General features: G+C 39.0%; 1 protein-coding gene across 1 annotated transcript in view; it reads left to right on the top strand.

The window, feature by feature from the left end:
- SND1 (staphylococcal nuclease and tudor domain containing 1) overlaps positions 1-25,351 on the top strand; it is a 419,115-nt gene that overhangs the window by 177,707 nt on the left and 216,057 nt on the right. The window contains exon 12 of the mRNA XM_081146624.1: positions 8,794-8,894. Coding sequence (XP_081002750.1) covers positions 8,794-8,894 — 101 coding nt within the window. The remainder of the gene's footprint in view (positions 1-8,793; positions 8,895-25,351) is intronic.

Here is a 25,351-nt window from a genome sequence, read left to right as displayed (position 1 = left end):
TCTAGAGCAGGGGTGGGGAACCTTTTTTCTGCCAAGGGCCATTTGGATATTTATAATATCATTCATGGGCCATACAAAATTATCAACTTAGAAATTAGCTATGAAAAAAGCTCCTAGATTTATTGAATTCCAAGTCCCCCCTGCAGTTGCCTTGGCAGGGAAAGACCAAATGATTTTAGTCTGAATGTTCCCCACCCCTGCTCTAGACAAAGGCAGTAGGAGATGATAGCTTTTATGAGGGGTAAGAAGAGACATGCAGGGGACACAAAGGACAGTTTTCAGTAGTGCTTCTGGGGCCCCCAGCATTCTTTTTTAGGGACAAGCAGTGTTGTATCAAAATTAGGTATTGGGATGAGTTACACCATGATACAGCAATGAGTAAGGTAATGGTCAGAGCACTAGCACAAACACAGATGATACTTTCTAGATATATTTGTAAGTTTATAAGGACTTACGAATCAAGAGGATTAATGAAAATTCTCGCAGCTGGGAGGTTATTTTCAAATAGTGTTCTGTTTTTCTCTCTGATCCCCATCAGATTTACTTGAAATATTTTCAATTGTCAAACTATATTTCCATAATGATTTATATGTGCCTATTATTTACCTCATACAATAAACTGTGCAGTATATTTTCAGTCCATTTTAATGATATAGTTGTTGTTAGGTTGCTATGACTACTTCTAGACATCTTTGCCAGTCTCTTACGACTTCTTATATATATGAAATGGTTTCACATATATTTGTGGATCTCATGCCAGTGTATGCTTCTAATTAAATATTTACCAAACTGCATGTTTATTGTGGAGTTGTGATGTCTGCTTTAGTGAATGCCTAATGCCAGATAGACCCTCTTTGTGTCTCTAAGGGCCCTGTGGTAAGCTGGATTTTACCTTTCCCCCTGCAAACAGATGAAAGCATTTGCCCATTCAGCAAGGGAGGTGGGGGACAGGGGTAAGGGGTTTGTTTTGCCAGAAATACATCAAATAAGAAAGTTCCTTGACTCTGTTTATAGAGGTTTGTGAGCACTATAGATTAACATTCCATTGATGAAAATGAAATGTGCTTAAAATAGTTCTGACCCTGTGGGGAGTTTGGAAGGGCGATTGTAGATGGGCGAAAGCAACATGAATGCATGTGAATAAGCAACCAGCCTTGGCACCCAGTTACAGTGGTTTTGAAGGGATGTTACAGAATACATGTGAGCTGGGTTGCAGAGGTAGGAAGGGAGCTCAAAGATGCTAATGAAGCATATACACTGGATTATGGTTATAAAAAAATGGTTCACATCTACCAATTCTCATTTTCTTTCTAATATCAGTACTCAGCAGAAGCATTATTCATAACTAAAAAGTCGTATTTCATTAAACTGAATTTCTAGTCACCAGCCGTCCATTAGAATAAAGTTCAGTCACTATAGTAAGGAATTCTAGAACTGTGTCAGCAAATCAAGAATAAATAAAATATAGCCATTGAATTGATAGAAGTCCCTAAAAAGTATGTTCATGAAACTATTGAAGAGAGTATACTTCCCAATGGTAGTTTTAAATTAGAGGATCCCCCCCCCCCTTTCTACAGATTTATTTTCATCCAAATTCTTTTTTGAAATTGAAAAAGTAAGTGACTTATCTTTCTAGTCTAGTCAGGTAATAGATTTTTAAAATAAAATGAAGGATAAACATTTTATACCTGGTTTTTCAATATGCTTTAAGAGTGTTTTCAAGGATTCACAAAACAGGAGATAACAAAAGTTCCCAGGAGAAAATAGAGAAAGTTAGAGCCACAATAGCTAGGATCATATAAGACAGGAGTGGGGCTCAGAACAAACATTTGAGGCATGCAGTCAAGCACTTGAAATGTGACTGGTCCAAAATGAGATGTGCTATACCTGCAAAATACACACTGGATTTCAAAGACATATCAGAGAAAGAATCTCAGTGCTTATTTTTTTATTGTTTATATCTTGATAGGATGATAATCTGGGATATTTTGAGCTAAATAAGTATTTTTTAAAATAACTTCATCTATTTATTTTTCCTTTTTAAATGTTGCTAGTAGAAAATGTAAAGGTACATATGTTGCTCTCATTTGTGACTCTCATTGTTTTTTTTGTTACACTGTACTGCCCAGAAGGATTCTCTTGTGTTGAGTAGCCAGCCCCTCAAATGTTTGCTGCTTAGCTGAGTTTGGGTCCAGAAGCAGGACTATGAACCTCCTAAGAATTTGTTTTGAAGCTCATCCTATATCTGATGATTGGGTGATTGAAATGTGTTTTAAATTTTAAAAAAATAGATAACTCTTATGTTTCTAGAATAATTACGTAAGATACTTTTTAGCAGGAAAAAAGTGAGAATACATAAATTAAATATTGAGTATTATGGAAGGTCCTTTTATGTTAAAAACAAATGGAAACTTGGTTTCTCTTTGTTCATTGTCTTCTTAATTTTGTAAGGCAAAGAGTATCCTCCCAAAATATGTTTAGTTAACCTATTAATTGAGATGGTTCCCTACACTCTGCTCCAGTTGCATTTAGTAAATAAAATCTCCAATAACTGGTACCTGCAAGGTTAATCTGAAAAATGTCTAAATAAATACTAAATAGTATGTCATTCTTTAAGCCCTATTTATCTCTAAGTTGGAGTGAATATTTATGAGGTATATATTCTGGTTTGCTGTGGCTTCTTAAGGAGAAAAATATGTTTAATTGAGTTTTTCTGCCTTATGATTTCAGTAGTCTAATGATTTAAGTCAACATTCATCTTATTTATGCATATATGTGTCTAGGCATTTTTATTTTTTTATCTCACGGGTACTTATTTAGCACTTGCTTTGTGTGAGGCTTGCCTTTAACAAAATCAGTATATGTTTATCTAAAAATAACTGACTTGTAGAGCTTACCCTGAGTCAGGCCCTGCTCTGAATACCTCATGTATATTAATGCATTTCTTATAACAGCAATATAGGTAGAGTTATCCATGTTAAACTGAAGCACAGATAAGTTAAATAACTTATCCAAGTTCACATAGCTCATATGCAGAATTGCTGGGAACTAAACCCTGCAGCTTAGAAGCTCATGGTTCATGCTCTTATCTAAACTATAAAATATCTTAGTCTACTTTTGTTTCCTGGCTGCATTAGCTGCACTTGCCTAGATGATGATGTCTTTTCTGCATCTGGGGTGCATAGAGGCTTTCTTTAACTACCTGGAAATTCTCTCTTGAGAGTGATGGGTCATATAAGAGCTTATTTTGAGAGACAGGGTATTTATTACAGCTTTTTGTGAATTTATGATTGGCCATGATGAATAGTGGGTGGGATTTTATGTCAGTTATGCAAAATAGCCTCACATAACAGCCCTAGTTATATTAAAACTAAACTCAGGCTGTGGCCTGGAAATGTTGTGGATATGAAATTGTTCTCCTTCCTACCTTATCTTTTATGCATAGATAGTTCAGATTTTGTCATTTCATTATCATCAGCATCATAAACTCAGAGGTCTTTGGTAGTTTGACACTTTTCTAGTGATTAGTTGTATGAAGAACATTCATAGATCCTCAGAATTTCTTATGTGTGGCCCAAAGATATTCTTTTATACTAAAACTGCTTCCAGTCTTTATAAGAGATTGAGATATAAATTCAATTCTAAATTTTCATCTTAGTTCCTCTGAAGGGCCCTTGAAATTGCTTTTAAGGAAAACTCCACAATCTAATGGACCAAAGATGAATTAGATTGCCTTCTACCCTTTTCTTTGAGAACCTCTTTGAAAAACAAATAATGTGGGAAATTATATATATTTTGCTTGCTTAGTCTGTTTATAGGAATGGCTTTGATTAAAGCTTTATTCCAATTTCAAAATACTCCTCCCCTCCTCAATCTTTAAATTAATATATTTTTGTTATATAAAACAGCAGAATGGTCAGTATCTTGATAAAATGGTCTTCAGAATGCCTAACCCATTTCAAAAGTGTCCTTCAGAATTTTGTCTGAAAGGGTTTTGTCTGAAAGGGTTCCAGATTATATATGTCCATTCATGAAATGAATATTTCCTACATGTATACCCTTCTACTGTGCAGGCCCTGCAACAATTTCAGTGACTAAAAGACACGGGCTCCCCTCTCCTGGAGCTTACAGTCTTTATGTTTCAGTTTATTGTAGTAAATGTAAGGTAGGAATCATCACCGGAGAAAGAGTTCTTGCTCCCCCCCTCCCCCCCAGGATAAAAATCAGGCGAAACAGATTCAAAAGAAGGTTTACTGAAAACAGGATGGAGGGAAAGGAGAAAAGGAGGGAGCTTGATGCATCAAGGGAGCGCACTAACAGAGAGTCTGGCTCCCCGAACTGCTGCTGGGGTCTGGTTTATGTGGAGCTGGGCTTCTCCACACAAGTGCAGAGTAGGTTTCTTTGTTCTCCAGGTTCCCGCCCGTGGGCTGGCATTGACTGGCACAGGCCCGTTGGTTTGGAGAGTGCCTAAAGAGAAACTTTAATCTTATCGAGGAGAGACTACAAAAAATAGAACTGAAGAACGTTTTCATCCATCTTTTCTTTTTTTTTTTTAGGTATATCTTTATTGGTTTCAGAGAGAGGCAGGGAGAGGGGGAGAGAGAGACAGAAACATCAATGATGAGAGGGTCGTCATTGATCAGCTGCCTCCTGCATACCCCGTCCCCCACTGGGAATGAGCCCTAAACCCAGGCATGTGCCCTGACCGGGAATTGAACCACGATCTCTTGGATCCTAGGTCAGTGCTCAACTGCTGAGCCACGCCCACAGGGCTCCGTCCATTTTAAGAGAGGCTCAGCCTGTCTCATTATTACAAAGGTCCAAGAAAACACTATGTAGTACACCATTTTTAGCTAAGTTATCTTTTAGAATTCCAGAGTTCAATGATTCTCTAAAGTTCTAGTCTAGTGTGCTCATTTTCCAGGTGATGAAAAAGTGAGAACAATGATGTGATAGGACTCATTTGTAAGAGAGTGACAGGTGGGGCCAAGCCAGAGCCCATGGCTCCTTGTTATTGCTGTAAAGAGGGATCAGGCCCTGCTTTGTGCCATGTGCATGTAAAATACGTACTTGTATACTAAACAGGAGTACCTTTGTTTGAAAAATGAGGACCTCATCTGCATCATCTTATTATTTCTCTTTAACTCATGCCATTCCATATGTACTTACCCACAGCCACGAAATGCAGGTTATCATTTATTCAGATGAAGGCGTTGCTAGTATTTGCAGTTGTTTTAATTGAAACCATTTAAACTGTGTTTCTTTTTCAAGTGATTGAAAAGTCAGTGATGAGTATCTGAGATGAAAAACTCCAGCGTAGGGGAACAGATCTCGGAATCCACAGGAGAGGGACATAAATGCTAATTATACATTGACTTTAATTCCTGATTTGTCATGGCTGCCTGCAGGTGTGTGTCTTGGCTATGGGCTATTCTCAGGGCCTCATTTGTATTTGAGATTTTCTTTAATAATGATGCCTCCCCAGTGAGCTCTTTAATGTCCTACTTATTTTCAGTTCTCTTTCTCTAGATATAGGAAAAAATTAATTGGCAGATAAATGTAGCTTTTGGTCGTTTTGGTTATTGAAGAATTAAGGCCTTTTTTTCCTCTTCCCATTGATATCCCTGAGGGACATTTTTGGGGATAGCATGTCTTTTGGCCTTTTGGACTAGAAGATGAGATGCTCAGTGTTCATTTTTGTTCTTTGTTATTACCTTCCCCCCCCCCCCCCCCCACACACACACACACTACCACCACTCAAGTGGCCTCCTTGATGAGTAGGCATTCCTTCTGGGTAGAGAGCTAATGTGACTCTGTGCGGTATATTTGGCACTGAAGAGCTGCTCTCCACTCCTGTGTGCTGAGGAGGCTTGGCACTGGTACGTACAAGGTAACCTTGAGATTCATTTAGTTTATTTTTAAGCAGGAATGGATTTCTTTTCCATGGTAATAGAATTGAGGGCTTGACCTTGTTAGATGGATTGAGTGAAAGGGTATGTCACCCTCTTTCCCCATCTCCACATATTTTTTGACTTCCCACCAAATCCCCAAATTATACCATACATTGTGGCTATCTATGCCTTTTTGAACATGGCCTGAGTTATTTTACATTCCATGATGCAGGCACCCTTGAGTTAGCTTCTGTACACTGCTGATTTCCTGTGTGATTTTGCCATGACTCCAACAGATATCCAGGTATACTCCTGTCCCTCTTCCTGCTTCTGTAGCTTTGTTGTAGGGCTTTGCCAGAGATGAGTCAGGTGTACCAATGTAGACAGCACAGAGACCTTCTTCCCCTCGTGAGGATTTGAGTCAGCTACCCCTCTCTGTGTGTAGACTTCCCGTTCCTTACCCTGTCTGGCCTGTACTAACTCTGGCTGGCTGCACATGGGGAAACTATTGAAACCCCTTTGTTGGAGGTAGGTACAAGTTGTTCAACCTCACCCCCACCCCAGTCTGATCATGCTCCTCACATTCTCTACCCATCTCTTTAGCTTTACACAAGTTGACTGAGCAATAATTTCAATGCAGGCACCTGACTGTAGGAGTCATCTTTACATTGTCTTCTTTTCTGTGTTGCTGTATTATGACAGTACTTTTTATCCTTAGCTCTTAATTGGCTTTCTCTCTGGCATTGCTCCTTGTTGCTTTTGAAATGTGATTAGATGGAGTGTTCAAGTGTGTGATCTGACAGAGTTTTGAGGCAGCTGTCCTTTTCAAAATTTCCATATTCATTTTAAAATGAGTTTTTGAAGACCAGACAGTTTGAAAGGATTTTGATGGTGCTCACCAGCAGTGTGGCTGAACTTGATGCCTGTGCTGTAGGCTGTCTTTAACCTGATCCATGGGAACTAAAGACATGTTTAAAAAAAAATGGAATTCTGGACTTTCAGGCTGTGAGGCAGGCTTCAGGCTGCTTAATCCAATGTGTGTCTTCCATATAGGTATGAAAACTTGGCCATGACCCAAGCCAAGCATATGCCTTAATTGTAAAACAGACCCTGTATGTTTGCTAAAGGATATCACACACTTATTTCTTTTGACACATAAACATGTTTATTTTAAAAGAGTTCATAAAGAAAAAACATTGCTCGGTATGTCCATAATCCATATATTTAGTGTATACTTGGATTAAGCAGCTTTCCTATTTTAGAATCCTAACTTCCTAACCTGTTTGTATACATATCCTTTCTTAACTCAAAACGTAAAGATTCTTCTGATCCATTTATTCCGTGTTGTTTTCAAAATTTCCTAACTCCAACTTTGTTGATATTGGGTATAGTTAGCTGTGTCGTTTGGATTCACATACTGTGAAACCAGTCCCAAGCATCTTTGTGATTGTCATCTTGTTTGATCTTCTTGCTAGTTCTTAACTTGGTCCTTGAGAATTTATGGCAGACTGAAATTACATGCAGTTTTTCTGTAGAGGCATTTCATATTTTTAAGAAACTGATTTCAGAGAAGTCTGAAGGTTAAACAACCACGTTACCATAATATGGAGGAGTCCTGCAGGGACGCTGCCAACCCCTGCTCTGTCAAATATGATTTCTGTGGGGCCTTACATGTACAGCCATTTATCTCTTTCTTGGTATCAGTCACCTTTTTTTAAAAAAAAACAAACACTATATATTTTTAGAGCAGCTTTAGATTCACAGCAAAATTGAGCAGAAAGTACAGAGTTCCCCTCTTCTCCCCTCCATCCCTCCCTCCGCTACTATCACAACCCCTCCACCAGAGTGATACATTTGTTATGTTGAGGAAACCGTAGTTACGTTAGGGTTGACTCTCAGTGGTGTGCTTTCTGTGGGGTTGGGCAGATGTGTAATGGCATGTATCCATCATTATAGTATCATAGAGAGTAGTTTCACTGCTGTGAAAGTCCTCTGCTGCGCCTGTTCATCCCTGTCTTGTCCCCCAGCCCCTGGCAACAACTGATCTTTTTACTTTCTCCATAGTTTTGCCTTTTCCAGAATGTCATAGTTGGTATTAAACAGTGTGCAGCTTTTTGATTGGCTTTTTTCTCTTATGTATTTCCTCTGTGTCTTTTCATGGTTTGATGGCTCATTTCTTTTTAGCACTGAATATTTCTTTGACTTCGTGAGCCACTGTTTATTTATCCATCCAGCTGTTGAAAGACATGTTGGTTGCTTCCAAGTTTTGGCAGTTATATATCTTTATATAACTATAAACACCTATGTGCAGGTTTTTGTGTTGATATAAGTTGTCAGCTGTTGGAACGTTATGGTAAAAGTATGTTTAGTTTTGTACAAAACTGCCAAACTGTGTCTCAAAGTGGCTAACTATTTTGCATTCCCTCTAACAGTGAATGAGAATTCCTGTTCCACATCCTCACCAGCATTAGTTGTCAGTGTTCTGGATTTTGGCTGTTCCAATAGGGGTGTAGTGGTAGCTCATAGTTGTTTTAATTTGCATTTCCCCAATGACATACAATGTGGACCATCTTTCATATATTTATTTGCCACCTCTAAGTCTTTTTTGGTGAGATGTCCAGGTCTTTTGCCCTTTTTAAAATTGGGTTGTTCATGTTCTTATTGTTGAGATTTAAGAGTTTTTGGTATATTTTGGGTAACAGTCCTCTATCAGATAGGCTTTGGTGCAGATATTTTCAACCAGTGTGGCTCCACTGTCTTTCCATTGTTGTTTTTTAATATCTTAGATCCAGAAAATCAAACTGTGAATGAGGTAAGATTTCACATTTGTCCGGACACAAGTAGCTACTAGTGAGCTATGTGCAAAGTCCTAATCTTAACTTCCTTGATTCTTTATTTTCAGGTCAATGTGACTGTGGACTACATTAGAGCAGCCAGCCCAGCCACAGAGACGGTGCCTGCCTTTTCAGAGCGTACCTGTGCCACTGTCACCATTGGAGGAATGTGAGTGCTCAGCTGTAACTAAGAGTTCTCTTCTCGTTCACGTCTCTCCTTCCTTTCACCCCGATTTGCTTTCTGCTGCTCTTAACACAGTGATTTATGATTGTTACGGGCCTGTATGGCACTTTATGTTTGTGAAGTACTTTTTAATCACTCACTAGCTAATCATATACTTCATTATTATTGTTATTTAAGATTTATTGGGCTCTGTGTACTTGGCATTATGTAGCACATTATTACTATTAATAATGCCATTTATTGAGTGTCAGTCAGGCCCTAGGCACTATCTAAAAGTAGTTAGAAAGATTCTCTGCGCATATTAGTTTAGGAAGTTCAATTATAGACCAAAAAAAGGGGGCGGGGAGAAGAAGAGAGGTTAATTGGACATTTTCTTTGTGTAGTTGTATGTAATCAGTAGATGACAGGGTCTTCCCCTTGAACTGTGCTGGCTGTCCCCTGGTTATATTCTAAAGTCTCCTGAGAGCTTGATTGATGAATAGTCTTTCAAGGGAGGTATCTGTTGGAGGAAGGAGGAAGCCTGCTGGGCCTTGCTTCCACAATAAATATTAAAACAGTCAGTCAGTCCCCAGTAGCAATTCTTACTTTGCATAAAATATTCCAGCATGGTAATTGTTTCCTTCTCTATTTAACAATCTTAAGTGCTGTTTGTTACCAAACTGGTATTTTTCTTTTCTTTTAAGGGAGCATGATGGAAGGGAAGAAAAGAATAGGTTTCTTATCAAAACAGGGATTGTCTTATTGGAAGTACAATGAAGCCCATTAGGAAAAACACCTCTCAGCTCCAGCATGCCTCTGAAAGGAAAGAGGATCTTGCAGCTAATTTACCTTCCAGAAGTTCTCCAACCAAACAGGAACCTTTCCCTTCCTTCGAGTTATCACATTTGGAAATAAGTGTTTTTAGCCACTGTTATCACTCCTGTAGCAATCTGAGACTTCATTTTTGCCGAGAGGATCTTATTATAGCCTTTTGATGTCACTACCTGAGCACTATCACAGGTATCATGTTTGTTAGAAACAAGCTTCTTGACTGATTAGATAATAATTTTGACGTGGAAGAATGTAGGAAATATTTTGGTCATTCTTCTATCTGTATAACTAGCAATATTTAGTATCAGTTCATGACCACTTCTTAGGGAGCTTGATGCAAGCTTTTCTACTGTGGAGAGCTGGAAGTTATTCCCTGTATTAAAAGTTTTACTGACACAAACAAGGAATCCTCTCAGTAGATAACTGCTCCTCCTATCTAATTACTAGTAAAAACAACATCAGTACTGTAAAAATGTATATCTTATTTTTGGCAGATGGCTTTCACCCCTGTTTATCGAATAGTCTTTTAGAGTGGATTTTTTTCATTTAATTACTACTGAGGTATATTTTGAAAGTAAATTTACACTGCTTAAAATGAGATATCCTGGGAGTGTTCTTTTTATTGTTGCTTTTTTTTTTTTCTTCTTTTGGTGTTTTTTTTTTTTTTCCCCTTTATTCCCCCAGAATGTTCTGTAGGAATTTTAATTTTTTTAATATATCTTTATTGATTTCAGAAAAAGGAAGAGAGGGGGAGAGAGGGAGAGAGAGAGAGAAACATCAGTGATGAGAGAGTCATTGATCGTCTGCTCCCTGCATGCCCCCCACTGGGGATCGAGCCCCCCAACCCAGGCATGTGCCCTGATCTGGAATCGAATCACGATCTCCTGGATCATAGGTTGATGCTCAAAGGCTGAGCCATGCCCGGCTGGGCCTATAGGGATTTTTTTAAAGACAATTTGAGATAACTAGTTTCAAATTTTTTCCAGAGTCGGGTGTTATGGCCATGCCCATGCCCATGCCATGAAACCTTAAGGTTTCAACTGCATTGATCTTGGCTTTGACCAAGATTACTCTTTCAGGCTAGGCTGCCTTTCTGCAGAGGTCAGGTGACTCTGTTCCAGCCAATGTTTTTGTTAGATTCTTAGTAAAAAGACATCAACCTTTTAATCAGTTTGGTCAGCTAACACAGTTGATTGAGCTTGACAAGGCCATGTTCCTGCCAGGGGTGATAACCTTGACCTTCTACTTCCTGGTTCTTGTGGTTAGATTGTAAGAAATAATATATTTTTTTATGATTTACCTTGAATTGGACCAGCCTTGCAGGGTACCCGAGAAGCATAGAGTTCCCTCTTAGACTTGTTTCTACTGAACTAGACTTTGGAGTAAACTGCCCATCTGCAATTGGGAGACATATAGAATTTAGTGATATTGTTGAGGCCAGCCCTCACTAGACATTAAGCTCCTTGAAGATAGTGATTTTTGTCTCTCTTATGCCTTATTGTAGTCTCAGTATTCAGTATGGTAGGAGTTCAAAAAATTTGTGAATGATTTGTTTACTATATTGCAAAGTGTACCCTTATGAAGCATAAGAGGGAGTACTGGATGTTTCTTTTGAGTTACAGGTTTGTTTTTATCTGATCAATATTGAAAAACTTGTTTCCGATAGTTTTCCTCTTTTGTTTGATTATTGGAAGCTCAGTCCAGAGATACTACATCTCTAGAAAGTGTACCTAGAAGCATGCTTTTATATTCCAATCCTACTCATAGCTTCTCTTATTCTCCCTTTGCCTTGATTTTGTTTTGATTTACTTTTTTCTGAATTTTCTATACTTAACTCCAAATAGTATTGTAGAAAAGTTGAGGTAATATATATAATAAAAATGTCCAAATACTTGACTTATATTTAGAATTAAGATATACTAAAAGCATTCCATCTTATTTTAATGGTTAGTTATTAAAAAATATTGGCTAGAGAAGGGGATTTGATTTTTTAAATTTCAAATATTTTAATTTCATTTTAAACACACACATTTCCAAATCTTTGCTGTATGAGCAGCATGGATCAACTATGATATTCTGGTGAATTGCATAACTTCCTCTTTGGCATGAGGACTTAAAAACACTAATTATGGAACCCTATATTTTTGTGATTTACTCCTCCCTCGTCTATTATAGTTGTCCTTTTATTTATTTTGCAGCCACTTTAAAGCCATTTCTCCTTATTAAACCTTTTTAAAGTATTTATCTGTTTTCATACATATCCTTTTTGTATTCATATTTCAATTATTAATGTAACATTTAATGAGGTACGTAATTAAAATAATAAGCACAACCAGTATACACAAATCTGGAGACAGAAACAAATGGTACAACAGAGGAACAGAAGTGCACAGGTGTGCCAGAGTAGCCCTCAATCACTCTTACCTGGCATCAACCAGTGGGTTTAGTGAGTTATAGAAAGTCCAGGTCAGTTAAGGGAAGGTTAGTTAGGAGAGCTTTTATAGTAATGCATTCCCTCTTTCAGAGATAGGCTTTTGTCCAAACTTGTAGAAATGATGTTGAATTAAGAAGCAATCCAATCTAAAATATGTCTGTCATCATCTGTAGGCTTACCCACCTACAGATTGGCCCTCATAGTATCTCGTGGCTTTCCTGTTACTCAGGAGATCAGCTGGGATTCTCTTGACTGTGGAAGAGCTTCCCTCAAGCTGCTGATTCCAGGGGAATGAGAAAGATGAGGCGGATGAGATGGAGGCTCTTACAGGGTTATTTCAAAGCAGATTTTTAAAGGAATTTCACATGCCCAAGTATGTAAATTGTCTATATCCTCAATAGGGCCTGGTCTAATCCTTCTGTTTTTCCTCTTGATGTATTGGGGGGGTGGGGGGGTGAGTCACAGCATCTCCAGGAGGCTCTCTCTGGTTTGGCACAGCCTTCAACTCCCCATCTCTTGCCCTCTGGGGAATCAATGAAAACAAGGTTCCTCATTCCTCTAATAGATTAATTTTTTTTATTAACTTCACTGTGGAGTGGCAAGAGTTGTTATCTGCTAATCAAAACAATTTAAATAAAAAAATAAAAAGATCAAACTTTGAATTGTTTCTCATTCTCTGGCTCCCAGGCTGGGAATTAGCTGATCCTTTTAGGCCCCGTTTGTGACATGAAGCTGTCAAGATGGCGCTTCCTGTTAATTACTTTTTATTGTATTTAAGACACTTAAATAACTCTTCTTGTGATTTAGTCTTCTATGTAATTAGCTCCAGTGATTAAAATCTCGTTCTTTCATTATTGCCAGAGCCTTCTTGAAGAGTGAGATTTTTCTGGGGTGACCTTTACTTGTGCTGGACTTCTCAATTACTTTGAGCTCCAGTTTGGCAAACCTATATAATCTATTAACTGATTGCTCATGTCTTTCTGCATATCACATTTTCAAAGAAATGTGGTAAAAGAAAATTTGTTCACATTTACAAAGGGGCACCTAAAATATGTAACTTAGGGTCAAGCCTCACACATACACGCTTAAAATTAACACCACCCCAACCCCTATCCCTGGAAAATTGTCACATACCCAGTAGATGCAGTGTCACTAAGGTAATTCCTCCAATGCTTCCTATTATGTGAAGCATTTCACAATAATAGGAGACAATAGATATGGCCCATTTTGGGAAAGTGAATGCCACAGAGATGGAACTATGGACTAGGAACTGTTGGAAAATGCCTGTTTATTTTCTGTACAAGGTCACTGTTTTTTTTTTTGAGGTGATTGTGTGTTTTTTAACAGTGCTCTTCAAAACATTGTTTAAGTCTACTGGTTCCCTGCCTTAAGGCTTTCACTGTCAGGCTTAAACTCCTGTCTCTAGAGTTTTCAAATCTTAAAACATACTAATATCTGACTCTCCAGCTAAACATAGGAAGAAACCCTATTTTCTGGCCTAGTGTTCTTACTCAGAGTGTCCCACAACATCCTGAAAGTACACCTTTGACTCCTGAGGAAGTACGGAGACAGTATTAATGCCAGTGGCTCGGCCAGCAGTTAGGAGCTGGGTGGTAACCAACCCTTTTCTCTACAGACAAATTGGTTACATTTCACCGAACTTAGTGGGGGGTTTCCCCCAACCTTTTCCTACTTTGAAGGAAAAAGTATACCCCAGAATAAGGTCCCGCCACCTTAAATCATAAACACTTAATTAACCCCCACCTCTAAAAAGAGCACCTTAGATTGTTTTCTGAAAGTCAGAGGCAGATTGATTTATACAACTGTGCTGCTTCTGCTGTGTTGAGTGGTAGAAGTATGCCTGTCCACCATTTGAGGCCACTGGAAGCCTCTGTGGCATTTAGTTTTAGAATACTTTGGAAGGAACTAGTTGAGTAACGATGCCCATCTCCTGCTAGCTAAAGTATATAGTGATCATTTTAGAGACTGGTCCCATAAAGCGCTGTAAGAAGGAATAATGTGGCTTTTGCTAAGGGTTCAGGGTAGGAGTTAGGAAAACACTGGTTAGTTTCAGACAGAGGTCTCTTTTATTGAAATATTTTGTGGCTGTCTACCCATGCGGCCAAGTCTTATTTCTTTTAAGACCTCCTGGTTTCAGATTATTGTATTACCATCATGTCTATATGGAAGTTCAATTAAGTTTTTCATAGTGGAACCCTTGAATCATACAGATCAGCAGAATCCTTTCCTGAGCAACATGTGCTCTATTTTCCCCCTTTTCTTTATTCTTTTTTTCCCCTTCAGTATCAGTTGAGTATAGTGTCAGGCATTGGGTGGCTTAATGTTTTCTGAGCTGATCCTTTGGAAGCTCCCTTTCATCAGTTTCCCAAAGTATATCATAGAGAACCTAAGGGGAAGTTAGGCTTTTCTCCAAGTAAGGGGAGCTCATCATAAGGGAGGAACATTCTGGAATGTTTTAGAGATACAGGTAAGTGTGTTCAAAATAACCTCAGTTGTAGGCCATGTTTGGAAAAGTAAAAATGCTGTCCATTCATTCTGATTTCCATGGGCTCTCAAAGTAGCTCAGAGAAGTACTGGGCCCAGACAAGGGACAGGTTGCTGCTTCTAGAGCTGTCTACAATAACAATAGATTTATCTGTTTATTCATTCAACAAATATTTTTTGATCACCTACTATGTGCCATGTCCTGGGAATATAGCAGTGAACAAAAATGGTTCTGAGCGGTAAGGCTCTCCTGGCTGCAGCTCTCAGCATTTCTTGGCTCTGGTTGCTGAGGCCTTAAGAGTCCTGCGGATATTCAGTGTCTTTGCCACCCACAGGACCGTGTTTATGTAGATTTTATTTTTTTGCTTTAAGAAACACAAGTGACTTTAAAGAGTGCTTACAAAGGTTATTTTCTCTTCAGGTTTTTCCAGGGACTTTTAGAGACTTTAACATTCAGAGACAGGTTAAAATATAATCCCTCTTGTATCCCTCTTGTATTTTTAGGAGTCAGTAACTTAACCTCTCAGTAGACAAAATGAAATGCTCAAGTGACTATCCACTTGAGCCCACCTGTCCGTTTCCTCCTCACATTATAGCCCTTGGCCATTCAGTGTTGATAGAGCTCTGTGAATCCCGACAGTTCACTGTGGTTCCCATCCTGCTGCACGTTCTCCCAGGAACCAGAAGGACTGCCTACTTTCCTCCTACCTCACCTGGCAGAGGCACAGATGCTAACTTCCTAACAGTGTCTGCTTTTCACTTTTTTGGATGGTCATCCCTATCATTTTATAAATTAACACTATTGATTTTAAAAATTTTAGCTCTAAATAGTATCTGTTTACCAGCTTATATTAAAGATGAGTATTTTTGAATATTTCCACTATTACTTACACCCTTTATCCCCTAATTTTGTTACATTATTTTACTTTTACCAATAGTGAATTTTATAATTTTCAGTTACTCTGATTCTGATTAACTTTATAGCAAAAGATTAGGAAATTAGAATGCTTATACTTTCCCCCCCCTTTTAAAAAAGTTATATTTTTTCTATTATCAGATTTAAATGTTTTTTTCATTGATTTTTTTTTTGTTTTAGAGAGAGAAAAAGAGAGAGGGATAGAGAGAAGGAAACATCGCTGAGAGAGAATCATCATCTATCGGCTGCCTCCTGCAGGCCCCCAACTGGGGATCGAGCCCAAAACCTGGGCATGTGCCCTGACTGGGATTAGAACAGGGGACCTCTTGGTTCATGGGTCGACGCTCAACCACTGAGCCACACCTGCTGGGCTATTATCAGATTTATATCATTTATTGCATTTCCTCTCTGTCACTATAATTGACTTCTAAGCTTTGCTTGTAAGTTGATCCTAAAAATTTAACCCATACATCCTTCCCTCCCCCAATAGCAGTTATAATTGTGTTAAGCTGTTGGACCAAGAAGTATGGTAGTGGGATTAGACCTCTAGAAAAAAAGTCCTGTGTTGTTAAACCTCCAAAGAAATATTAATTCTCTTCGTGTGTGTGCCTTTCTGTATGTCTGTCATTTTCCTTTTTGCACATTTTCATGTGCAGCTGCCACTGTATCTCAGAAAGGCATTTTTTTTTACTCTGAAAGCTTTTCTGGCTCTGGAAATTTCCTGTTTATTTTTGGTTTCCTGAAATTTTATTAAAATATTTCTTGGTGAGTTTTGTTTGTCTGTTATTTGCATGCTCAATTGGCTTTTTAGATCTGAACACCCAATGTCTTCAACCAAAGGAGATTTTTTGTTGTTATTGTTAATTCTTGAATTCTTCAGGAGTTGAGCATCAACCTAGGATCCAGGAGATCATGGTTTGATTCCCCGTCAGAACACATGCCCGGGTTGCAGGCTCGACCCCCAGTAGGGGGCGTGCAGGAGGCAGCTGATCAGTGACTCTCTCGCATCATTGATGTTTCTCTCTCTCTCACTCTTCCTTCCTCTCTCTCTGAAATCAATAAAAATATATTAAAAATAATAATAATAAAAAATTAAAATAAAAAACACCCCCTCTTTCATTGAATTATCTGTTTTCCCCATGACTAATTGCTCCTTGCTTATTTTGTTTCTTTTCATTCATAAGTTCTCAAGTATTTTGTGGACCTTGATCTATATTTATGAAGGAAGGACTAGGTTTGAGTTGACAGCAGGAAGTATCAGAGGTAGCCTTCCTTTTTCAGTGCCTGAAAGTATCTGGGCCTGGAACATAGAGGAAGCAGGCAAATTTTAGACCTGACTAAAATTGTCAAGGTGAAGGGAGTTTTCCTCAGCTGGTAGAGAGCTTTAGTATATTTCACTGTGGTGGCATAGGAGATGGGCAGGGGTAGCGTCTATGATGTACTTTGGCCAATTCTGTCTCAAACGCTATTCCTCTGGTTTTTTTCAGGCTACAAACTCCATTTAACATCCTTCCGATGCTGAATCATCTACCCTCTGTTTTATAACACGTGTTTCTTTGAAGTATCTCATGTAATGATCTCATGTGACGTTCGGAGTTTGGGGAATCTCATTGGTATAAAGTTGAAGTCATGTTGGTTTCATTCCCAAATACACTACAGCATTGAAACAATGAGAGAGTTAAAGGGAGAGTTTTAGAAATATATAAAGACTTAAAGAAAAATCTGTAAAAGTAAAGTTGAGAAATCTATTGCAGTAGCTTACTTTAGTTTAAGTTATCACTGCTTTAGTGGCTTCAAGAACCTTTGTGCTTTTTGCTTTAAAGCTTTCTGCTGTTATGCTGGGTAACCTGCAAGTGCAGTTGAAAAAACCATGAAGACCCTCCTCCCATATTAAAACAGTGGATTAGTGAAGAAGGGCTACATCCTGGATCAGATTTTATGTTTTAATTAAAATGGTCTCTATTGGAAACAAAGCCTCATCTGGAAGAAGGAAGCATGAAGGCCCCAGGGTTAAAGGCCACTCTGCCAGTAGAGATTTAATTGTGACCCTAGGTTATTTATGCTGGTGCTCAGGGTAGAAACTTTTATAGGATTTAAGTGGTTTATCCATGACCCAGCTCTTCTTTCAAGCCATGTTTGTTTAGGAGTTTTGGGTGGTTTATTTGGAATGTCAACTGTTCAGGAACACACATAAAAAGTATGTAATCAAAGAAATGTCTGTGCTTGCTGGTAGAGTAGTGGGTGTTTGCCTGGGGTCAGAACCCTCTTCTCTTAGCACCTCTGTGGCCATCTGGGGGCCAGGGAGAGGCTGGCTAGCCCAGCTCTTCTGCATGGCGCTCCTGGTCAATTCTCAGATGATGTCTCAGAGCCTACTCACTGTGGTGCTTTGTGTCTGTCAATAAAGGTCCTTGAGGTGCCCCCAAACCTCCACCAGTCTCATACCATCCACTTTCTGTCTTTTGGGATTTGTGCAAGCTTTCTGACACGCTGTTAGCATGCTTTCTTGTTGTTTAACGCCGTTAGGCTTTATCTTTGTCCATGTCTATCTTCTCTGTCGTTTCGGTGGGACCTGGTAAAGGGGGTCATGTGTACGTAAGTCCTCAGTCTGCCTTTCTGACCTCCCTTGAGCGTTCTTTATTTATACCTTTGGATAGTGATAAAGAGAGGGGACATTTGATGTAGTTACCAATAAGCAAAAATTCTGTATCTTTTATATGCCATTTTCTCAGCCCCTTTCTCTTCCCAGTTCCTGTGGCCAGCACAGTACCAAGTGGTAAAGGGAAATAGGACTGGAGTTTTTATAGATCTATTTCCCAGTCATGATGCTCCTTGACAAGGATTTGCTCCAGTTCATACTGAATAAATTTTTAAAAAACTGATAAAAATTGTGGTAACATTTTCAAAAGCTTAGAAAATAGGGTAGAATTACCCATTATTTATTCATGCTAATATAATAGCTATTATTGTGTGTGTGTGTGGGGGGGGTAATTCCTTTTCAGTGCTGATTATTTTTTAAGAATTTAGGAATGGGAAAACTGACCACTTAACATAGTGTTGAGATGAAGTCTACAGGCAAGTGATTGTTGGATATTCAGATTCTGTGTATGTTTTTTTAAAGTAGGCTTTGGAGGTGAGCATTCCTGAGGTAAAACCTCAGCTCTGCTCCTAGACAGCTGGTAATCTTGGGCCTTTGTTTTTTCTTGTGTAAGAAATAATGATCTCACTCCTGAGATGCTGTTGTGAAGATAAAATATGCTAATGCATCTTAAATGTTTAGCATAGTTACGAAGATCAGCCTGGTCACCTTTGACCTTCTTTCAGATCCAGGGGTCTCTTCTGTCCTTCCTCTTTGTCTTATCAGCATCTCCAGCTGCTTCTTTGCTCAAACCTTTTTCCTTTTTGTAGGAATTTTTCTTGAATATTTTTATATTCTCTTCTCATTCTTCTCACTAACCCCTGGCCAAATTCATCCACTGATAATACGGCTTCCTCACGGAATGTACTAAGTATTAGCTTAAATAAGATACAGGAAATGCCCAAAGGTTAATTAAAAAACAAAACAAAAATGCCCCATTGGATTATGGCTCAGCTTTTGTGGCAGTAGTTCATTTTTATTGTTCCATAGCAGGCACTTCGGTTTGGATTGATCTCTTTTCTCACGTTTTAAATTGTCATGATGGCTAAATTACATCCATTTTTTCACTAAATATTGAATGTATACTGTGTTAACACAGTAATGATTGGTAAGTACGTGCACAAAGGTAGAAGTAATACCTTTTCATGAATAATTTTTAATGTTTCAAGTTTAACACACATTTACCAATGAATAGGCACACAATTTGCCCCTCAATAAAGGCAATAATTGAATAATATCTTTCAAAGCAAGAGGTGTATACAAGCGACCTACATGGATACACTTGCTCTAGCTAGTGATCTCGACTCCTACTTCTCTACTTTCTGCCTCTGTATCTGAAGTGTTGAAAAGGCAGAGGGTGTCGAAGTGTTTTAGGAAGTGCTCTTCCGTACCCACACCTTAAAGTCTTACTGAAAGTCGTATTCTGTAGAACTTACAGAGCAACTCTTTTTGCTGTGATGCCTTTGTGAGTTTTTGTGCTGTCAGTAAAAATATGTTTACAAATGGAACTTGGAGGAATTTAGAGACTGGCCCTTGGAAGTCAATATGTATGGAAGAATGCAGAGATGTTTAATAGCATGAGTGTCAGAAAGGGTAAAAGGAAACTTGGGGATTGCCTTCCATCAGGTTTACAGTGTGGGCTTTGCATGGAGCCTTATGGCTTTCTGATACATCTGCTTACATATCAACTGTGATTCAGCAGGCTTTTGACTCAATGTGTGAGCTTGTATTGTGTTATAATTGTGATTTTATGCACCAGTTCAGTAGCAAGGGCAATTACAGTGCAGTTCTTACACCATCCCTCCTCCTTCCAAACACAGTTATCTTGATGTTGATTGCAAAGTCACCCTTTTTTTTCTTTTTTAAATGAAAAGCAACTATGCAAAGCATTTATTCTTGTCACCACTTTCTCAAAAACCCCCTTCTAAAACTGTGTTTCTTCTGTGTCACTTAGTACAGCCTATGGCAGTGGAGAGATATGACCATTGAGTGAGGATTGACACAGGGTAGGGGAGAAGAAGAAATACCAAAACCCTTGGCTTTTTTACTGGGATCATTTGTTGCTTATATTCGAGCTATGAATCACTGAGTGAAAAATATTATGGCTTCTAATCCTTAGGAAAAATGTTGACCACCAGAAAACATATTTGTTTTTACTTAGTTTTACAGGTGGAGACTCATTTCTAGAGTTTTTACCAGCAAAGGTTCTATACTTTGTTTATGCAGTGAAAGTCTAAAGTGGCTATCGCATTCTAGACCTTAGCCACACTGACATTGGGCTTGATCCAGTTGCTAATGGATTCTGGGGAACAAAAACACAACTTGCTGTGTTCCTGTGATGCCAGCTGGCTGGTTGTGGTCCATAAAGCATAAAGGCACAGGTAGTAGAATTTTTCTTACTGGGCCTCTTTTTCCTTTCTGACCTGTATGAGAAACTTATCTTGAGTTTCCACCCCAAGAAGGAACCTGTGCCAAAACAATTTTCTTCTGCCTTACCTAGAATGATTGGGCTTGGTGAAAGAACATGGAGTTATTCTTCCAGTTGATAGTGGCTCGGAATTTCTCAGACTACAATGACAGCCTTCCAGACTCTAGGGTATTATTTTGAACTTCTTCCTCTAAACAGAGCATTGCATGAACTCTTGAGGATGCAAACATGACTTCTAGGGCTACCCCACCCCCATTTTGCTCTTTGCCAGACCCATCTGATTTGTCTGGTTCTACTTCCACTGTCAGAGCAGATCATTCCTGATGCTATTATATAATCCTCTATCTTGGGGTGTGTGTTTGTGTGGGCGGGTAGTTTTGTTTTTAAGTGGTGTTTAATGTCAGGCTAATAATAAACTGGATACGTAGGCCTGGGTTTGTCATAAGGCCACGAGTTTGCTTGTTTGTCCCTTACTCCCCTGAGAGGCGGAGAACTCCCCCTCCCCAAGTGATGCCTGCAGTTTGGAGGGGGCTCTTGTCATCACAGCTGCCTGGAAAATGCAGCATGGAACTCGCAGTTCTATCTGAAGAGGCAAAGATGAGGCATGCTCTCTTCTGGTCGCTTCCACATCGATTTCTTGTCTTCCTGCTACCTAAACAGAACCAATAGGTACGAGTTTTCTGATCCTGAACCAATTCCAAAGTTTGGTTTATTCCCTACCCACAATTCTTAGGCTCTTGGTCTTTGGGGGAGTTCCAGGTTCTTCGACACATTTATGATTCTGGGGACCTTAAGTTGTATTAGGTCATTCTTGGGCCTTAAATTGTGGAAAAGAAGAATGTATTAGTTGAACTCTTCTGTGTGGACAGTTTTTCACAAAACCATGTGATATACTCATGTAGTGCACTTTAAAAAATAATGGTGCCCCATATTTAAAATGTGGGTACAGTGTTTGTTGTTTTAAAAATACTGATCTTCACACCTAAAGATTCTGGTTTTATTGGCCTGGCATTGGTGTTCTGAATGGTAATTCTAATGTGCAGCTGACATTAATAAGCACTATGAAACAGGAGGTTCCAAAACCAACGTTCTCCTCTGTTCTCTGGCAAGTATAGATATAGGTAAACAACTTTACCAATATATATTTTCTTGGATCACTTTTGGTCCCGAAACACAGCCTTTTACCTCCACTAATTTCTCCCTTACCAGCTCTGCTTAGAAAAAGTACAGAATGGCAGAACAACATAGGAGCTAATTGGGTGATGGTTATTTCTAGCCCTGCCTCCAGCTTATAGGATGACCTGACGAGTCATTCTCCGTCCTTTCTTAAGGCTCTTATCTGGCCTCTTTGAAGAAGAAAGTGGCATAAACAACACTACTAATACTACGTTTCCTTAATGTATCTCTTAGTAATCTAAAATTTCTTTCAACCTGCTCTCACGGTCTATCAGAGGGAACTTTAACAAGGGTATGTTTAGGGGTGAAAGAAGTAGCAGTGAAGCCAAAAGTTTCCCATTGTCTTTAAAGTCTAGCCATGGGCTTTTCCTTTTGTGTAACCCTCTCCTCTGACTCTTGATCATAAACATTAGGTTCACTGGGATGTCTGTAGAACTGCAAAATTATATTTTCCCCAAACAGTAGTGATCACTACCAATTGACTCAGTGGCCTCATTGCCATTAGCCACTGACATGACCTTGAGTTAAATTATTTACCTGAGGGAACAGTGGACAGCATTGGAGAGAGCTTTGAATTTAGATTTCGAATATTCTTTTACCTCTGTCTGTAATGATCAAGTTTGTAGATTTTGTCTGGTGGGTAACTGTTGTATTATTGTTTTAAAATTCCCTCCTTAAAAGGACCGCTTAGGCTGTAAAAAGTATTAACATCTTTTGTTGTTGGGATTGTTGTTGGTAACTAAACAAAACTGTATTTTTTAAATGCTTTGGGGACGAACGAAATTCAAGTATAATTTATCCATTTGTTAGACTCAACAAATGCCAGTTGTGGGTGTATTAAAGACTCAAGCCAATAGTTAAATATCTAAGCCCTCGAGTTTATTGTGTTTTGGGTGTACACTGATGCATCTGAAATTAATAATGTGTGTTTTGATGACTGGCCTAATCCAAACTAATATCCTCAAGTGATTTGCTGTTTTATGTTGATGCCCTTTTAGCTATAACACCATTTATGACCCTGGTGGTTGCTTTTTCTGTTTGTTTGTTTTTTCACGTCTCTCTATTTATAATCAGGGCTTTATTCAGCTAGCATGCACAAGTATAACAAACTATCCAGTGCCATAATGTTCAATATTTTTAATATCATCTCTGATTATAACACATGGGAATTTGAGTTATATCACCTGCTCTTCAAGACTTGTTTTCAGGGAGAGATGTCAATCTTGTTCTTACAGTGGGTTGGCAGAGAAGGGAGAGTCAACAAAAAGCATTTCTATTTTGGTTTGGATCGTTTGAACTGGAACTATTTTCTACACATTGTCCTGCATTAATGAGTTTAGTGTGTTGTGAGGATGTGGTTGAATCATTGACTGTAAGGGATTCTCTCCACCTGAGTATTTACTTTGGTGGCATTTGTTTTTCTCATTAGTGCACTAACCTAGGATAGAACCTTAAAAAGTAAGTAGAAGTCTCTGAGGGCTGTGTTTTTTCCATTCAGAAATTCAGGGAAATTGGAATGTATTGGTAGGTTATAGTCTGGCACGCTTGTGCCAGTTCTGTGTTTTTCATCATGCTTTATCTTTAGAGCATTTGTTGAAGGTTTTTGTTTTCCCCGTTGATAGATTGTGTTCACCAGTAAGACACTACTCATTGTGGATTAGACGATAGCTCATTAGGGTTACCATACATCTTCCCCTCCTCCCCCTCATTCAGGCCTCTCCACAGCTTATGCTCCATTTTAACAGCGAGTAGTCTTTTTTGGAGGGTATACTTCTTTATTTATGGCATCTCCAAAAAACATGAGCTGAAGAACGAGTTCGCTTTTCCTAGAGCCTGGCACGAATAATCAGACCGTGATTATTCTAAAACTTTTCTAGATAACTTGTTTCCTGGGCATTAAGTGTTACCCGTCCTCCTGCCTCCCCTCCCACCAGCCCAGTGTAAAACAAAACCAAAACAGAAAACCAAGTAAAATCTGGTCATAGTGTCAGGACTCCCTTCTCCCTCTTACTGTCTTTAGGAAGTTATTCACCCTGGAATTCTGTTCCCTGTGGTTTTAGAATGATAACTTCCCATTCATAACATAATTTATATGTTCCTACCCTTTTCCCCCTGTACTAACAAAATTGCCAATAGCCATCTAACCAGTTTCTTTTTTAAGTCAGGTAATTCATTTCCAAATTAGACCTTGTTTCCTTATAATCAGCCTTGTAATGTATTACACACATCATTCTCAGCATTGGCTACAGAAGTGATTTAATGCCGGGTTTTTAATGTTCCTTCATTAATCCTGGTATTCTGGGATTTAACACTTACTGCCCTTTGACCATTGGAAATGATGAAAACTTCGATTTCTTGCATATTGGATAACACTGGACTGTTGCTGGAGCCATGAATCTTGCCTCTGCAGTGGCATGTATGCCTGAGTGCCACGGATGGATGGGTGCTCTCCCGGCCGCGCACTGCTACTGAGGAGCTGAACACGACGTCCTTATCAGCTCAGGGCCACCCCCTCCTGGTATAGCTGGTGTGACAGCTTCATCCGCTGGGCACATCTCTGGACTTGTGAAGTCAAGTTGAACTTTTTCAGCTATTTCCTTAAAGATGCTTTCTTGAGAATGTGTACCTTAATATCTGTACTTCGAACATTTTTCTTCTAATGAAGTCATGGAATTTTATAATAGGAAGATACGTTCAAGACTACCTAGTTCCTCATTTATAAACAAGGCGGCTTAGTCCAGGAGAAGTGACAACTAGGTCACTATCATGTTAATGATAATGGACACCAACAAGAAGAATGGTCACCAACATGTAGAATCCTCAGCCATGTGCCAGGCAGAATCTAAGTATAGTCTTGTTTCTTTCCCATAGCAGTGTCATGAGGTAACGTGCATTGCATAGCAAGTCCAGCGCTCCAGGCAGCTTCTCTCTGTATGCCCTGCTGTTGTTAAAAGCAGAGATGACAGCGTTGGTTGCTTTCCTTATTGTTAATGGAAGCATTGTGAAGGTTCTTTCGAAGAGAGGCTAGCTTATTTACTGTAGAGTCTTGTGGCCAGGGTAGTAATACCCCGGAAAAAAATGCCAAGTTCTCTCCTCACCTCATCCCCTCAAAAAATCACTGCTCAGGAGAAAGGAAGTCTCCTATTTGGAGTCTTTGCAGAGCCTCTTGTGTTACAAGTAGTTCCTCACTTAGTTTATTTTAAATACATCAATTATCCTGACTCAGTTGTAGTCAATGCAATATGAAGGTTACATGGCAGAATCATTAAAAAGCAGCCACTTTTTTTTTATACAAATACAGCAGTTATTCTGGTGCGTGTGACCCTCTCCACCCCTCTGACTGCAAGTGCTAAGTGTCATAGGAAATGGCCTTTCAAAGCTCACCTTAAAGAGCAGTGCTCTAAGGGGAGAGCTACAAACCTTTTCTGTAAGGGACCCAGACAGTAGATAGTTCTGCTTTGAAAGCCATATGGTCTGTGTTGCAAGCGTTCAACTCTGCCTTTACGGTGCTAAAGCATCCATAGATAATATGTGAATG

The sequence above is a fragment of the Miniopterus schreibersii genome (assembly GCF_964146895.1).
Source record: "Miniopterus schreibersii genome assembly, chromosome: 9".
Classification (NCBI taxonomy): domain Eukaryota; kingdom Metazoa; phylum Chordata; class Mammalia; order Chiroptera; family Miniopteridae; genus Miniopterus; species Miniopterus schreibersii.
The sequence above is the reverse complement of the archived record's forward strand: the minus strand, read 5'-3'. Positions and strand labels throughout refer to the sequence as shown.